Here is a 17,506-nt window from a genome sequence, read left to right as displayed (position 1 = left end):
TTGGCACTTGCACTGATAAGCACCTCTATAAAGTTACGACCATACTTTCAATGTCACCCTATATGCATATTAACAACTTACCCACTTCGTAATATTTTGCACAAACTCGAACTATCGGGCCGATTGGCAAAATGGGCCATCGAACTCAGTGGGTATGATATCGAATATCAACCCCGTACGGCCATCAAGTCTCAAATTTTAGCAGACTTCGTGGCCGATTTCACGCCAACCCCCATACCCGAAGTGAAAAAAGAATTCCTGCTGAAATCGAGTACGAGGGTATGGACCCTTTTTACGGACGGAGCCTCGAACGTAAAAGGGTCCGGGTTGGCCATAGTTTTAAAGCCACCCACAGGTAACACCATTAGGCAATCTATTAAAACTACTAGGTTGACTAACAACGAGGCCGAGTATGAGGTCATGATTGCAGGTCTCGAGCTAGCTAAAAACTTAGGAGCTGAAGTCATCGAAGCCAAATGTGACTCTCTGTTGGTGGTAAGTCAAGTAAACAAAACCTTCGAAGTTAGAGAGGATAGAATGCAAAGGTGTTTGGATAAACTACATGTCACTTTGCATCATTTCAAACAATGGACTTTACAGCACGTTCCACGAGAGCAAAACAATGAGGCTGATGCACTTGCGAATTTGGGATCATCGGTCGAGGAAGGTGACTTGAGCTCGGGGACTGTCATTCAACTCTCGAGATCTGCGATCGAAGAAGGTCACGCCGAGATAAATTCTACAAGCTTAACCTGGGATTGCAGAAATAAGTATATTGAATACTTAAAGGACGGAAAGCTCCCATCAGAACCTAAAGATTCAAGAGCCCTACGGACTAAAGTTGCTTGATTCACGATGGCTTCAGATGGAACGTTATACCGAAGGACATTCGATGGACCATTGGCAGTATGCTTGGGACCAGAAGACACCGATTACATCTTACGCGAGGTGCATGAAGGCACTTGTGGGAATCACTCCGGTGCCGATCCATTAGTCCGAAAAATAATGAGGGCAGGGTATTATTGGATCGATATGGGCAAAGATGCGAAGGAATTTGTTCGAAAATGTGACAAATGTCAAAGGTTTGCACCAATGATCCATCAACCCGGAGAGCAACTTCACTCGGTCCTATCCCCATGGCTATTCAAGAAATGGGGAATGGATATCGTCGGCCCTCTGCCATTGACCCCAGGTAAAGCAAAATTAATCTTATTTATGACTGACTATTTCTCTAAATGGGTTGAAGCACAGGTGTTCGAGAAAGTAAGAAAGAAAGAAGTTATAGACTTTATCTGGGATCATATCATATGCCGATTCGGGATACCCGCCGAAATAGTATGTGACAATGGGAAATAATTTATGGGCAGCAAAGTGATAAAATTCTTCGAAGACCACAGAATAAGAAGGATATTATCAAGACCGTATCACCCCAGTGGGAACGGACAGGCCGAATCAACAAATAAAACCATCATTCAGAACCTAAAGAAGAGGCTGAATGACGCTAAAGGAAAGTGGAGAGAAATCCTACCCGAAGTCCTTTGGGCATATCGAACGACGTCGAAATCCAGTATGGGGGAGACCCCATTCTCCTTAGTATATGGGTCTGAAGCATTGATACCAGTCGAAGTCGGCGAACCCAGTACCAGATTTCGATACACTACGGAAGAATCAAATAACAAGGCTATGAACACTAGCCTCGAATTATCAGACAAAAGACAAGAAGCTGCTCTCGTCTAATTGGCCGCCCAAAAGCAACGAATCGAACGATATTATAATCGAAGAACCAAGCTCTGCCATTTCAAGCCCGAGGACTTAGTACTAAGGAAGGTCACCATCAATATCCGAAGTCCGAATGAAAGAAAACTAGGACCAAATTGGGAAGGACCATATCAGGTTCTCGAGAACGTCAGAAAGGGATCATACAGGCTCGACATTATAAACGGCAAACAGCTGCCATGCAATTAGAATGTGTCACATCTAAAACGATACTACTGCTAAGGTACGACCCTTTCATATTCATTTACATTTCAAAACTGACCCCTGCAGAAGTCCGAGCAGGAGCTAACAAGGACTGGTTCGTTGATTTTCAAGAAGGAGTATATGGAGTTATTCACACCGTAAATAACAATCCTCTTACCGCATATGGTATTGGTTCAATCCAATTAAGGAACCATGATGGATGGATGAGAACATTAACAGATGTTCGATACGTACCGGAATTGAAAAAAAATCTCATTTCTATAGGAGCCTTAGAGTCAAAGGGGCTCTGAGTCATTACAGAAAATGGGGTAATGAGAATATGCTCTGGTGCACTAGTGGTAATGAAGGGAATTCGAAAAAATGATAACATGTACCACTATCATGTTAGTACAGTTATTGGGACAACAACAGTGACATCTAGTGATGACAAGGAGGCAGAAGCAACCAAGCTATGGCACATGCGCTTGGGACATGCTGGATGAAAATCCTTGAAATATTTATCAGATCAAAGATTGTTAAAAGGAGTAAAGACATGCAATTTGGAATTTTGTGAGCATTGTGTCAAGGGGAAACAGAGAAGGGTTAAATTTGGAACAACTATCCATAATACTAAAGGTATTTTGGATTATGTTCACTCTGATATTTTGGGTGCTTCCAAAACACCTTCTTTAGGTGGAAAATACTATTTTGTAACCTTTATTGATAAATTTTCCCGGAGAGTGTTGGTGTATACTATGAAAACCAAAGATGAGGTACTGGAAATTTTTCTCAAATGGAAGGCGATGATGGAGACTCAAACAAGCAGAAAGATAAAGTGTTTCCGCACATATAACGATGGAGAATACAAAAATGATCTTTAAAATAAAATTTGTGAAGATGATGGCATTTTGAAATATTTCAACCTCATAAATAAACCACAGCAGAATGGAGTGGCAGAACGCATGAACCGGACTTTGCTGGAGAAGGTTCAGTGTATGTTGTCCAATGCTGGCTTGGGCAAAGAGTTTTGGGCTGAGGCAATAACATATGCATGACACCTCATTAATTGTCTACCATCTGCCGCTATTTGAGACAAGACACCATTTAAAAAATGGTATGGAAAACCTACTAAAGATTTTAATTTTTTGCATATATTGGCTCAATTGCATTCTATCATGTGAAAGAGTCAAAATTGGATCCGAGAGCAAAGAAAGCTATATTTATGGGGATTACTTTTGGAGTCAAATGATACCGATTATGGTGTCCAAAACAATAAAAATTATATTCAGCAGAGTTGTTACCTTTGATAGATCTTCCATAACAGATAAGGTGATAGTTGAAGGTGTCAAACAAACCGATGGTGCTTCAAAGCAGGTAGAGTTTGAGGAAAAATTAATTCTCCCAAAACAGGGAGACAACGAAGAAACAATAGAAGATTTTCCCCTCGAAGAAGAGTCAGTGGAAGGGGTAATTCCAATCAGGAACCCCAACAACAACAACTTGAATCAATAGCAACTAGCAAGCCAAAAAGAACAATAAAGAAACATGTTCGTCTCATAGAGACGGTGGCTTGTACAACCTCAATTGTAGATGATGGTGTTCCTACCACTTATAAAGTCAGTCCAAAGTTTCGAAGAAGATAAGTAGAGGATTGCCATGAATGAAGAAATACAGTCCCTTCATCAGAATTGCACATGAAAATTGGCCAATCTCCCGAAGGACAAGAAAGCAATTGGGTGCAAATGGATATTTTTGCAAAGAAAGAAGGATTTCCTAACCAAGAAGATGTTCGTTACAGAGCAAGATTGGTGGCCAAAGGGTACGCTCAAAAGGAGGTAATTGATTACAATGATATGTTTTCTCCAGTCGGAAAACACTTCTCCATTAGAGTTTTGTTGGATTTTGTAGCACAATTGAATTTGGACCTAGTTCAGTTAGATGTAAAAACTGCATTTTTACATGGAGACTTGGAAGAAGAAATTAATATGACTCAGCTAGAAAGATTCAAAGTTGTTGAAAAGGAAAATATGGTGTGCAAACTTGAAAATCGTTGTACGGATTGAAACAATCTTCTAGACAATGGTAAAAATGATTTGACAAGTTTATGTTGCGGCAGAAGTACAAAAGAAGCAAATACGATCATTGTGTGTATTTGCACAAGCTTGAAGACGGATTCTTCATATTTCTTCTCCTATACGTTGATGATATGTTGATAGCTTCCAAAAGTCAAGAGGAAATAAGAAGTTGAAGATTCAACTAAGAAAGGAGTTTGAGATGAAGGATTTGGGTGAGGCGAAGAAAATTCTTGGCATAGAGATAAAAAGAGATAGACATTCAAAGAAACTCTATCTATCTCAGAAAGAATACTTGAAGGGAGTAATAGATCGATTTGGCATGAATGAGAACACGAAGTCGGTTAGCACTCCTCTTGCTCTTCACTTTAAGCTTAGTGCTGCTATGTCGCCGAAAAATAAAGTTGAACGTGAGTATATGTCAAGAGTGCCATATGCGAATGCCGTTGGTAGCTTGATGTATGCAATGGTTTACACAAGACCTGATATTTCAAATGCTATCAGAGTTGTAAGCAGGTATATGCATGATCCAGGAAAGGAGCATTGGCAAGCTGTGAAATGGATTATACGGTATATTCATAATACTGTAGATGTTGGATTGATTTTTGAGCAGGAAGATAGTGAGCATCTGATTGGATATTGTGACTCGGATTATGCGGGTGATTTGGACAAGCGTAGATCAACTACTGGTTATGTTTTCACTTTTACAAATACACCAGTTAGTTGGAAGTTCGATATCACTTTGTACGAGATATTATAGAAGAAGGTGGAGTTACGGTACAGAAAATTCGGACTACAGACAACCGTGCTGATATGATAATAAAAGTAGTGACTGCGATCAAGTTTCGACATTGTTTGAACTTGATCAACATTGTTGAACTTTGAAGATTGAAGTTGAAGACACAAGCAAAATTTATCAGTGAGAGAAAATTGAAAAAGTAAAATCTTGCCAAGATGAAGATTTGTTGAATTTGACAAGATTAATGTGAACTAGTGTAAACATTTAAAATCTCCTTTTAGGAAGAAATTGGTAGATGCATTTTTCATGCATTTACATTGCATGATCACACTTAATGTAATGTCATGCATGATATTATTAAGGTCATTTCCCTTCTATAAATAACAAGGGTTTTGTTCATTTGTAAAACATCTCTCACTTGTTTTTTTATCTGCTAAGACATTTAAATCTTCTTTCTCTTGTAGTATTTCACTTGTATTTTTTGGAGTGAAATAAAGTTTGAGTTGATTGTGTACGAGGGCTAGGCAAAAATCAAATTTTGCCGAACCTCGTTAATTTCTGGTATTCTTTTTATTATTGTCTCATTATTAGTTACCTTTAGTTATAATAGTTGTGATTTAGTCATTCTCTATATATTCAGCTTCCGCAACAGAATAAACAACAGCAAAGCAAAATTAATGGTGGCTGAAACATCATGGTTTCTAGCCCGTAAAGTCTCGTATATATCTCCTTTTTATTCTCCTTTTTCTCTTTTAGTTTGTGGATGTGGGCTGCTGCTTTGTGCTGAAGCTTTTAGTAGCTTTACTTCCTAACCCAAAAAAAACTATAAACTGGTATTAGTAATTGCTCAATAAGTAATAACCTCAGGTCTATAAACCAGGAATCAATAGAAGCTGGTGCTTAGCTTAATTTGTACCATTCTAAGAGATGTTTCGACCAAAAGGCAATATTTGTACAAACAAAGACGTGGGAATTAATATGCAATTGGTAAAGAAGCAGATGCAGTACATTCCAATTTGGCCATTCTATCTTTTTGTGCTGTTTTTTCAAGAAAATCAAGTTTCATCAGCTTTAACATCAGTGTTAGCGAAGCCTCACTGCGTAGAAAGATGTGGCAACTTGACCATTCCTTATCCATTTCGAATAGGGAGAAAGTGTTACTTTGACAAGCCATTTGAAATTATGTGCAACGACAACAAGATTGCTTACCTGCCTTGGCTTAATGAATCTGTATCCCATATTTCAATGAACTATATCAAGACTCTAGTGAATTCCGTACCTGTTCCTTACAACAGATCCTCTGGTCAAAATGTATATGGGGACAAAAGTGGATATGGATCTAATGACGATCCGTATTATAGTATTTCACCAACTAAGAATAAGTTGGTAGGAATTGGATGTGATATGTTTGCTTATGCCAAAGATGAAGATACTAGAGACATTGTAAGTGGATGTGCGTCTTTCTGCAACATTAGAGATGATGGTACTAATGGTAGTTACAGAACAGTAGCTACTTCATCATCGTCGACGCATTGCACGGGAAGAAATGGCTGTTGTGAAACTGCTTTCTCAAAAGCACCAAAAAGTTTCACAGCCACAATACAAACAATGAATACACAGCAAACATCATGGGCATCTAGCAATTGCAGCTATATCTTATTTGTGGACAAAGGTTTTACTAACTTCACTGAATTGCTAGGTAAGTATTCAACCTCCAACTGCAAAGAAGATTACTATTTTGCAGCTGAATGGACGCTGGATTGGGTAATTGGGAATGTCAGTTGTGTCCATGCTATAAAAAGCCCAAAATATGCATGTGGAAAGCATAGTCAGTGTATCAATGAATTTGCCAGAGAAGCCGGCGGATACAGATGCGGTTGTTCTCCTGGTTATCAAGGCAATCCTTACCTCCCAAATGGATGCAAAGGTTTGAAAATAACTAAATCCCTTGTTTCATTTATCTGAGAAGAAAAAGATGGCGAAATAAACCCAACATGTATTTGTTATTTTTTCTCAAGTGCTTTCTTTGTTTTGTTGTCCTAGAGATATCAATGAGTGTGCAAGTCCAATTGGAAAACGTTGTCCAAATAATACTCAGTGCATTAATACATCTGGAAGCTTCTTTTGTGAGACAAATAGCGAGAAACGCATGCTCAGGAAACAGCTCTACATAGGTACTCAGCTTACACCTCAAATTTCCTATATAAACAGTTCAGTGTTCACATTTTTTTTCATTGATGTAATTCCTCATTCTGTTTCCTACCATATTCTAGTATTTCCAGAATGAATCATGTTCTTTTCATTAAAAAAAATTTGTTCTGCAAACAAACAGGTATTGTAGCAGCTAGTAGTTCTATAATCCTACTGGCTGTTTGTCTTGGGCTATATCGACGACTTCAAAAAAGAAAAGAGAGGAAAACTAAACAAAGGTTTTTCAAGAGGAATGGCGGATTGTTATTGGAACAACGGATCTCTTTAAGTGGACAAAGTAGTAATGGTAATACTTTGCCAGGGTTGAAACTTTTCCTAAAAGAGGAGTTGGAAAAAGCAACAGACAACTTTAACGAACGTCGAATTCTAGGTAGGGGAGGGCTTGGAACTGTCTATAAAGGAATGTTAGCAGATGGAAGTATTGTGGCTGTGAAGAAATCCAACATAGTGGATGAAAATCAGGTTGATCAGTTCATTAATGAAATTTTCATCCTCTCCCAATTAAGTCACAGACACATAGTCAAAATTCTAGGCTGCTGTTTAGAGACTCAAGTTCCTCTCTTAGTTTATGAATATATCTCAAATGGCACATTGGCATCTCATATTCATAGAAATTTTAGTCCAAGTTGTTCAACCACATCAACAGCAATAGGACTATCTTGGGAGCATCGGTTGCGAGTTGCTGCAGAAGCTGCAGGGGCGCTTTCTTACTTGCACTCATGTGCTTCTAGTGCTATTTTCCACAGAGACATCAAATCAAGCAACATACTATTGGACGAGAATTTTAGAGCTGTAATATCTGATTTTGGTATTTCAAGGTTAGTACCCATCGACAAGACTCACTTAACGACACTAGTTGGAGGTACATTTGGTTATTTGGACCCGGAATACTTTCGATCAGGCCAGCTTAGTGATAAAAGTGATGTCTATGCATTTGGTGTCGTTTTGGCGGAGCTTTTAACAAGCCTAAAAGCTGTCTCTTTAGATACAAATAACTATGATCAAGGTCTAGTAATGCGTTTCAAGTCATCGTTAAAACAAGGTCGTATACTTGACATTGTAGATCCTGAAATTGTTGAACTTGTGAATGAGGAGATTATTATTGCTGTAGCCAAGCTTGCCAAGAGATGCTTAAAGTTTAACTCAAGGGAAAGACCATATATGAAAGAGGTGGCAACGGTACTTGACCAACTAAGAAGCACAAGGAGTGATGTGACTTGCGGTAATAGTTTTCAAGATAACATGTCTCTAAGAAGTGAAAGCTCAAGTAGCTATATATCAGACAGTCAAATAGAAGAAAACTCATCACCTAAAGTCTCATAATTGATAGCAAATTCCCTATTACTAGAGAAAAAATGTTTGTAGTGGTTTAATTTCTTGTGATTTATTCAATTGCCTTGGTACGTAATTGACGAAAACTCTTTGAAAGTGTGCGGTAATGCATTGTTGAATTTAATGATGATTGCAATAAGATAATAAAAAGTTGTGTTGTTGCTTGCTAAAAGCCTTCTGATAACATACAACAACAACCCCCCATTGGAATCCCAAAAGTGGAGTATGGGGAGGGTAGTGTGTACGCAGAACTTACCCCTATCCTGAAAAAGTAGAGAGGATGTTTATGATAGACCTTCAGCTCAAAAATGACGGAAAAAAACAACATATAACATATACAGTTCGTAAAAGGATTTCGGAGTCCAAACTTCCACACATGGCTATTGGTAAGTGGTGCTGAATATATAGCTTCATAGTTCATATATAATAACCAATGTCGAAATGGGATGCCGAATTGGTTATACATTGAAAAACCTTTTAGAAACATAATGGACAGCTACCAATGTGAACTACAACAAGATTCCACAAACTTCAGTATTTACATTTGCTACAACACATATTCTTTTGTAACATGATTTACAAATCAATATCCTCTGTACATGAAGATCAAACAAAATTAAGTATAACATCCACTTCTGATCTCATTCAAACAGAGGGATTAGGATAATCATATTACAACGTTTTCTACCATTGCCAATTGGCTTAGCCAAGGAAGCAACTTTTCATGGACAAGATCAGGCCTGTCATCGTGAGGGCAATGTCCGACTCCTTCCAAAAGAAATAGACTCACATTTGGTTTTTGAGAAGGTAAGGATGAGAAGTATTTACCAACAGGGCCATCAATTGGGGTAAATGGATCTTGATCACCCCATAAGACAAGGATAGGGAGTGTAATTTTTGGGATCAACTGCACTGGATTTGGCCCCGGCGGACCTGTCACAATGGACACAAAAGCATCGAGCGCGCCTTCATCATCTGCTGGTCCCTTAATAATCTCCACCAAATCTTCATCCACAGACTCCTTATTCCCATAAACAGACAACAAGATATTCTTTAGATTTTCTCTTTGTTTGACCCGATTAAAGATTGCAGAAGCAACTGATCTTTGGTTCAATAAGAAATCAACAAGCCAGAGTAAGGGCAATAGTAACTTAATCCTCCAATCATCAACAATTGCCTTGTTATTCATGCCTCCAGCACAGTTCAACAAAACAAGCCCTTGAATGGATGTTTGGGAAGGATCTGCAGCAGCTATTACGCAAGCAAGGCTTCCAACAGAGTTCCCTACCAATACAGTTGGTCTTTGAATAATTTCATTCGCAAAATCCAATATTAACTGAGCCCAAGATTCCATGTTATATTCATATCCTACTGGTTTGTCAGAAGCACCAAAGCCAAGGAGGTCAATAGCATACACTGTGTAGTTTTGAGCGAGCATCGCAATGTTCCGGCGCCAGTGGGCGACTGAGGCACCAAAACCATGAACTAGGAGTAGAGAAGGATGAGAAGTGTTTTCGTTGCGTGCTTGATAAACCAAGTAGTTTATGTTGTAATCTCTCCATACCCATGTTTTGCATACTGTCTTAATCTCGTTCACCTCAAGCGGTAATGGTTCTTCCTCTTTTGAAACAATGGCGGAGGTGAAGGAGGCAGAGCATTTGATGCAGCTAATAGTGATACACCTGTGCTCGGTATGACTACTTTGAAGACCAATGTTCAAATTGAAGATGGTGTTATGTTGCTTCTTTAAGTTCCTCGATGCAGCAAACGGTGATGAAGGTAGAAAAACAAAGGGAGGAGCACCAACAGCTACAACCATCGTTTTCCCTGGGCTGCTAAAGCGTCTGCAACTAAACTATTAAAGGAAGATAAGCAAGATATGAGGTGAAACTCTTGATCAACAGGCACAAGATACGCTATAATAACTATAAAGGACACAAAAGAGACAGATTCCTCATCAGTTACAGATGCATTTCGATAAGAATACCATATTCAAGGAACATCCAGACTAGAACAAGGAAGTATGGCAATAAGAGAACCTTCCCTTCTTAATGAGATCAAGAACATTTAACGCATTAACGAATTAGAGAAAAAGCACAAAAGAATTAAGGAAATGCGTGCACGGTGAAATCTTATTAAAATATGAACACAAAATTGTGAGATGGTTTGCTCGACAGCCATGCAGCAAAGGCTGCATCAGCTACAAGTTTCAAAATATGTCATCAGCAACAAAAAAATGTCATCTACATCCAGCAATTAGAACAAAAAGTCCTTAGATGCCGGAAGTATCAACCCACTCATATTCAAATATGAGCTTTTAATTCTCATCTGGGCTGCATTATGAGAATAGTGTATAAACACAAGGAAAAAACCAGCAGATGCTGAAGTAAAGCATACAGTGCAATAAGAGCATCTAACATGAAAAAGTCAAGTCAGTTAAAAGGAGAGTTCAAGTAGCTTGAGACAACGGAAATCAAGCTTACAGGGCAAAAAATGGTATCCCAGAATTATCTTCTATAATAATGTATTTGTCAAACTCAGTGCATAAATGAGCAAACTATCTTAGGGATGTGATTCATTTTATGTTTGATTGGATAGACAAAATATTTAAACCAGAACGCATGCATAGTTAAACTCCTATTTTTCTTGTCTTTTTGGTTGCTGAAATCATTAATATATATGTCTGCATTCTTATAGTACTCACATTCAGACATCTTTCACTTCCCAAGATAAAGTCTTTTGAAACACTTTAAAATAACTGCTAATATCGAGCATAAAAAGTCATTAGTGAAGCTTGATCCTCTTCAAAGATTTCCAAAGGCATTCCAGTCCAAAATTGGCCAAATCTATTGCTTTAAGAACTTAAAGCAATCATGAGGGGCAAATTAAAATAAAAATCATCAGCGAATGAAAAGTGTAGAACTCAATTATAATGAACCCCAAATACCAAATTCTCCGCAGAAAAGAACCAAAATCATATTTACGCCGTAAAAATCTAAATCTTTCAACTTTAAAAAAAGGGTAGATGAAATGCTAGAACCAAACCGTAAGAGGAGAAAACCAGAGGGAGAGAGATGTGATTTTGGCAAGTACCTGCGATGAACTAACAACACTCACTTGGAACACTTAGAAATTAGAATTGAAGTAAGGAAGAAAAGGAAGCTATCGAAAAGCAAAATATCTGCATAGCTCTTCGTGTAGGCAGCAACAGTTCTATTACACAACAAGACAGAATAAAAAGGGTCTTGTGGGTGAAAGTTTGAGGTTGTCTTTAATTTGACACTAGTTCTTTTCTTTCTTTCTTTTTTTCTGTTCTTTCTTTCTTTTTTATTTTAACCCCATATGTTGTTTGCATTCTTACTTCGCCCTCCAGAGTTTCTATTATTTCACTTTTTTCTTTTCAGTTTGATACCACATATATATTTCTTCTTTGATTATAAACATATCATCGATCTGACAGCTACATTTTTAGCCTGGCGAAGTGTTGTATTCTGACTTTCTAATATATGTATTGGCAAAGTGTATATACTTATGGTCTAGTTTATTCTAGATCATATATTTCAAAAGTATTTTTTTTTATTTTAAATTTTATGTCCAGTCAAATACCATAACACAAATGGTATTTGAAGTGGTTCAAGGAACAATGAAGGCTGCGGTCAAAGAGTCTGCAAGGATTAAGATCGAGGAGTCATCAAAGAACGAGGTCGAGGTCAAATACCCTTGACAGGGTTATAACGGCTAGTTTCAAGATAGGACATTAAAGAAAATATTCTAATGGATATTCTCTGCGTTTGTACTATTAGGGTTTCTAGGAATATGTTCCCTATAAATAGAAAGAGACACAATGATAGGGGCCATGGGATATTCATTTGTAAAGAACATATTGACTTTATAAGAGAGAATCCGATCTTATCGCACAGACATAAAAATAACCATTTTTCAAGATTCTTGTCTCGCATTTCCCCCAGATCCAAGAATGACCCAAGTATTCAAAGGCTTATCAATCATTCATCATTGTCAAAAAGAATAACCACTAATCTCATCCATTTTCGGATGACTCACACATTTTATTTACCTAAATACCATTTATTGCTATTTATTACTATTTAATGTCATATTCTATTTTTTTGAATCATTGAATATTACTATCATTGCTCATATTTACTACCATCCGGGGAGAATATACTAGTTGTCTGGTCTTGACACACGTAGCTTTATCTTTTGGATATTATATTTAAGTAAGATTAACTCTTCATTATATAAATCTAATTGGTTGAGCTAAAAATAATAATGTTTTGTCAAACAGTTTGGCGCCGTCTGTGGGAATTTCATAGTTAAATTTTTTAGTTTCCTTTAGATCTATAACTAACGTGAGTCACTAACCTTACAAACCCCAAGATTCCCCCGGTCTACAGTTAATTTTTTAGTCTCCTTTAGATCAGCAGCTTTCTTTGCACGTACAAATACCTACATGGCAGGTAACCAAGGAAAAATGACTATAAGTAACAGGTGATTTTCCTAGCAACCTCATGAATGCTATCAACGAGAGCTGTGAAACACCAGGCGAGGACATGACGCCCACTGCCTCCCTTAGGCGCGAGAGGTCGCCTCCTCCCCATTGTAGTATGACAAAACCCAATGGAAAAGGGCCTCCACGTCCACAGAAGAAGGGATGCCACCGGCCATGAAAAAACTCCTCGAAGCATGGCTGACCGATACGCTAGTAAGCGTGCTCAACAAGCCCACTCCAGGCACAACTACAGAGACCGCAAGAGCATGCACATTACAACGAGCAGACGAACAAAGCAACTGACTAGACCCTCCAACACTAGGTATAACTCACAATATTACTAACAGTACAGGTGATAGCGCCCTCGACATTGTTCTAAAGAGGATGGAGGAAATGGAGAATGAAAATAAAGCACTCACGGACCAAATGAAAGAACATCAAGAACGATTCGACAAGATACCAGGCGCTCCTAAGCTTTTTCCAAAGAGGGACGTCGCAGGTTCATAGAATAGCAGTACAGCAAAGAAGCAGCCTCGCATGCCATACCAAAGACCTTCAAAACGCCGCCATACCTCAGGATATACGACAGAACGACCGATCTCGAAGATCATGTGATTCATTACATCACTGCCGTGAAATGCAATGACCTCACCAAGGAACAAGTGTCCTTTATATTGCTGAAGAAGTTTGGTGAAACCTTTATGGGAGGGGCATTAACATGGTACTCACACCTACCAGCTCGCTTCATAGAAACTTTTGAGGAAATGGCCGATAAGTTCGTAACGACACATGCCGGAGCCAAGAAGGCCAAAACAATGGTAAATGACATATTCGCCATCAAGCAGTCCATGGGAGAAGGACTGAGGGATTTCCTCACCCAATTAAATAGGGTAAGGATGAATCTGCCGAAAGTGTCCGAGGGGATAGCGGTCGTGGCCTTTCAGAACGGGTTAAGTAGAGATAGTTCGAGAGCAACAAGAAAACTGTTGAGTCGATTGATAAAATATCCCCCAACCACTTGGGACAGGATCCACAATGCTTACTGTGCTGAAGTCCAAGAAGATGAGGACGGCCCCAACGACCAACCTATCGTCTCATCTCAGTACAAGCCGGGTACAGAAAAGAATGAAGAGACAATATCAGTAAGGATCACCCGGTCTCACCACCCAACAGGGAACGAAACCAACAATATGTCAGGGGCCACGCCCCCCTTCCCTACGCTACGAAGAAGGCCTATCCATGTCGAGGACATGGATTCACTGGAACGAGAGAGGATGCCCCCTTTATTATTTGCTCACAATTTTTGCGTATCACCTATAGAAATAGTCTGTGCTCTGGAGAAACTCGAAACGAAGGTAAAGTGGCCGCCAAAGATGAGGTCCGATCCGAGCACCAGAAAATCCGACGTCTTATGCGAGTTCCACCAGGAACGTGGGCACAAAATAGAAGATTACATCACCCTCAGGCAAGAAGTTGTGAACATGTTGTGGAAGGGACACCTCAAAGAGCTGTTAAGCGACAAGGGGAGAAAAAACTTCGCTAGAGGACATGAAAACCAAGGTTCGGCGATGCCGCCATCACCAGCTCGTACTATCAACACGATCATCGGCGGCAGCGATGACGCCTCTATCAACGGTATTAAATTCACCACCACTCACAAGCGATCTATCACCCGTGAACGGTACGACAGACTCGAAGAAAGTATCATCTTCGACGAGTCAGATGCTGACGGTTTGACTTACCCTCATAATGATGCCCTTGTCATTACTTTGCGCACTTTAGATACTGATGTCAAACACATCATGGTGGACGATGGAAGTGGAGCATGTATTATCCATCCCCGATTCCTCACCCAAATTAGACTCAAGGACAAGATAGTGCCGCGCTACATCACGCTTATCGATTTTAATAATGCAGTTGAGCGGACATCGGGAGAAATTACACTCCCCGTATTGGCTGGCGGCATGACGCTGGAGACGACATTACACATCATGGACCAGGCCACCACGTACAACGCCATAGTAGGACGACCATGGATACATCCCATAAGAGCTATCCCCTCCAGCCTATACTAAGTAATCAAATTCCTTACACCTTGGGGGATATTCAGAATATGTGGAGAACAACATACATCCCAGGAGTGCTACCGTATTGATTTGGACAACACAACAACCCAATAGAAAGAAGACAAGGAAAAAGAGGCATAACAATCAGTAGGGCTAAGGACAACACAAAAAAAGACTACGGACGTCATCATGGATCCCGAAATGATAGAAGATGCGGATACAACCATAGAAGACCTCGACCCCATTAAATTAGACCCCAATGACTGTAGGAAAAAGGCCCACATCGGTTGCAAACTCCGAGAACTAGGTAAATTCAGTCAATTCTTGATAGTTAATGCAGATTTGTTTGCCTTCAGCCATGCAGACATACTGGGCATCCCCATGGATATCGCCACACACAAATTAAATGATGACCCATTCTACCCCCTAGTAAGGTAGGTCAGGCATAAATTAAACTCCGCTATCAATAATGTCGTTCGCAAAGAGGTGGAGAAATTATTAGAAAATGGCTCTATCAGGGAGTCAAAGTACCCTAAATGGATCGCCAACATAGTGATGGTCAAAGAGAAAAATGGAAAATGGTGAATGTACGTGGATTTCAAGGACTTGAACAAAGCAAGCCCAAAGGATTCGTTCTAGTTACCACATATCGACCAACTTATTGACGCAATGACAGGGCACGAGTTATTGAGTTTCTTGGACGCGTACTCAAGCTATAACCAGATACTTATGGAAGAATAGGACCAGGAGAAAACCATGTTCATCACCCACCAAGAAACGTATTGTTATAGGGTCATGCCATTTGGGCTGAAGAACGCGGGGGCTACATATCAAAAGTTGGTCACGAAGATGTTCAAAGATCAGCTTGGCAAGACCATGGAAGTATATCAACGACATGCTGATCAAGTCCATAAGAGCAGAGGACCATATCGACCATTTAAAGGAAATGAAACTAAATCCGGAGAAATACGCGTTTGGCGTATCCTCTAGGAAGTTGGTGGGCTTCTTAGTGTCACAACGAGGGATCGAGGTTAACTCGGACCAAATCAAAGCTATTGAAGGGATACCAGAGCTCCTGACTACGAAAAATCAAGTCCAAAGGTTGACTGGTCGAATCGCCGCTTTATCGAGATTCATATTGCGATCGTCCGACATATGTCATAAAATTTTCGGTGTGCTCAAAAAGGACAACATCCTCGAATGGACACCCGAGTGCATACAAGTTTGTGATAACTGAAGGCATATCTGTCATCACCACCCCTACTTTCATAGCCCGAACCCGGAGAACATCTCCTCGTCTACCTGGTCGTCTCCGAAGTAGTAGTAAGCGTGGTCCTAATACAAGAAAATAAAGGTACGCAATATCCCATCTATTATATTAGCAAAACACTCGTCGACGCCAAGATGATGTACCTGCACCTCGAGAAACTGACATTGGCACTATTCATAGCTTCACGAAAGCTTAGACCCTATTTCCAGTGCCACCCTATCTCGGTCGTTACCACATTCCCCCTGATAGGCATTTTACAAAAACTCGAGCTATCAAGGAGACTGGCCAAGTGTGACATCGAGCTAAGCGAGCACGATATCACATATCAGTCGCAAATGGGAATAAAGTCGCTAGTGCTCGCTGACTTCATCGCAGACTTTAGTGTAAAGATAATGACCGAAGTTGTGAAGGAAGTCATCTAAGTTTATCTCCAAACACAAGACCTCTGGGTCCTATATACTGACAGTGCATCCAATGCTTCTCGATACGGACTGGGACTTGTGCTCTAGGTCCCTACATGCGAAATAATTTGCCATTCCATAAGGTGCCCAGATATGACTAACAACGAGGCCAAGTATGAGGCCGTAATTGCAGGATTGAAGCTAGCACTCAAGTACGGGGCAAAGCGGTTGAAACTCCGCTGTGATTTCCAACTCGTGGTCAACCAAGTTACAAGGACTTTCCAAATTAAAGAACAAAGATTGCAAAAATATCAGATTGAGATCTGTAAGCTACTGCCCGAGTTCGACGAATGCAGATCGACCAAATCCCGCGGGCATAGAATGCTGAAATAGACGGCTCACCAAATAGGTCGCAGCTACCAAAAGCATCACAACCGGAGATAAAAGTGTAGCCCACATCCTCAACTCATCACTAGACCAAATGGAGGTAAGATTTGTAAGCTTAACTTGGGATTGGCGCAATCATATTATCGCCTATTTGCAGGACGACACACTCCCAAACGACAACAAAGAAGCCAAGAAACTAAGAATGCAAGCAGCCAGATACAGTCTCCTCTATAGTGACCTGTACAACAGCACTTATGGAGGCCCTCTGGTGAAATTCTTAGGCCCAAACCAGACCCAACGCGTCCTCGAAGAAGTCCATGAAGGCCATGGCAGTGCTCACTTTGGAAATCGAGCAATCGTTAGATGTCTCATACGGGCGGGATACTATTGGCCCATCGTGTAAAAGGACGCCTCAGAATTTGTAAAGAAATGTGAACAATGCCAGAAGTACGACCTCAATGATTTACCAAGCAGGCAAACACCTCCACTCAGTCACATCTCTGTGTCTTTTCATCAAATGAGGAATGGACATCGTGGGCCCCCTTCTAGCAAGGCGAGG

General features: G+C 40.0%; 3 protein-coding genes across 4 annotated transcripts; 2 read left to right on the top strand and 1 right to left on the bottom strand.

Annotated features, from left to right (window-relative positions):
* The first annotated feature begins 5,496 nt into the window (after positions 1-5,496).
* Positions 5,497-8,404, top strand: LOC107827237 (wall-associated receptor kinase 2-like). The gene is made up of 3 exons (XM_075233803.1): positions 5,497-6,697; positions 6,816-6,944; positions 7,103-8,404. Exons 1-3 carry the CDS (start codon positions 5,698-5,700, stop codon positions 8,302-8,304), a joined length of 2,331 nt encoding a protein of 776 aa, XP_075089904.1. The 5' UTR covers positions 5,497-5,697; the 3' UTR covers positions 8,305-8,404.
* A 415-nt stretch (positions 8,405-8,819) lies between these two features.
* Positions 8,820-11,566, bottom strand: LOC107827246 (uncharacterized). 2 transcript variants are annotated; one of them, XM_016654347.2, is made up of 2 exons: positions 11,407-11,566; positions 8,820-10,168 (listed from the first exon to the last, which is right to left on the bottom strand). In XM_016654347.2, exon 2 carries the CDS (start codon positions 10,130-10,132, stop codon positions 8,981-8,983), a length of 1,152 nt encoding a protein of 383 aa, XP_016509833.1. In that variant the 5' UTR covers positions 10,133-10,168; positions 11,407-11,566; the 3' UTR covers positions 8,820-8,980. The 2 variants fall into 2 exon arrangements, with proteins under 2 accessions (XP_016509833.1, XP_016509839.1); XM_016654353.2 differs by having other exon boundaries at positions 8,820-10,163.
* A 2,072-nt stretch (positions 11,567-13,638) lies between these two features.
* LOC107827227 (uncharacterized) lies at positions 13,639-14,898 on the top strand. The gene has a single exon (XM_016654328.2). The coding sequence runs from the start codon at positions 13,639-13,641 to the stop codon at positions 14,896-14,898; it is 1,260 nt and encodes a 419-aa protein (XP_016509814.2).
* Positions 14,899-17,506: the final 2,608 nt, after the last annotated feature.

Source organism: Nicotiana tabacum, chromosome 17 (assembly GCF_000715075.1).
Source record: "Nicotiana tabacum cultivar K326 chromosome 17, ASM71507v2, whole genome shotgun sequence".
Taxonomy (NCBI): Eukaryota; Viridiplantae; Streptophyta; class Magnoliopsida; order Solanales; family Solanaceae; genus Nicotiana; species Nicotiana tabacum.
The sequence above is the reverse complement of the archived record's forward strand: the minus strand, read 5'-3'. Positions and strand labels throughout refer to the sequence as shown.

Bases quoted from the DNA above. Each gene is read 5' to 3' on its own strand.
- LOC107827246 (XM_016654347.2), bottom strand. From the start codon at position 10,132: ATGGTTGTAGCTGTTGGTGCTCCTCCCTTTGTTTTTCTACCTTCATCA.
- LOC107827237 (XM_075233803.1), top strand. From the start codon at position 5,698: ATGTTTCGACCAAAAGGCAATATTTGTACAAACAAAGACGTGGGAATT. The intron at 6,698-6,815 runs GTTTGAAAATAA...GTTGTCCTAGAG, and splicing joins CCTCCCAAATGGATGCAAAG to ATATCAATGAGTGTGCAAGT. The intron at 6,945-7,102 runs GTACTCAGCTTA...GCAAACAAACAG, and splicing joins CAGGAAACAGCTCTACATAG to GTATTGTAGCAGCTAGTAGT.
- LOC107827227 (XM_016654328.2), top strand. From the start codon at position 13,639: ATGGTAAATGACATATTCGCCATCAAGCAGTCCATGGGAGAAGGACTG.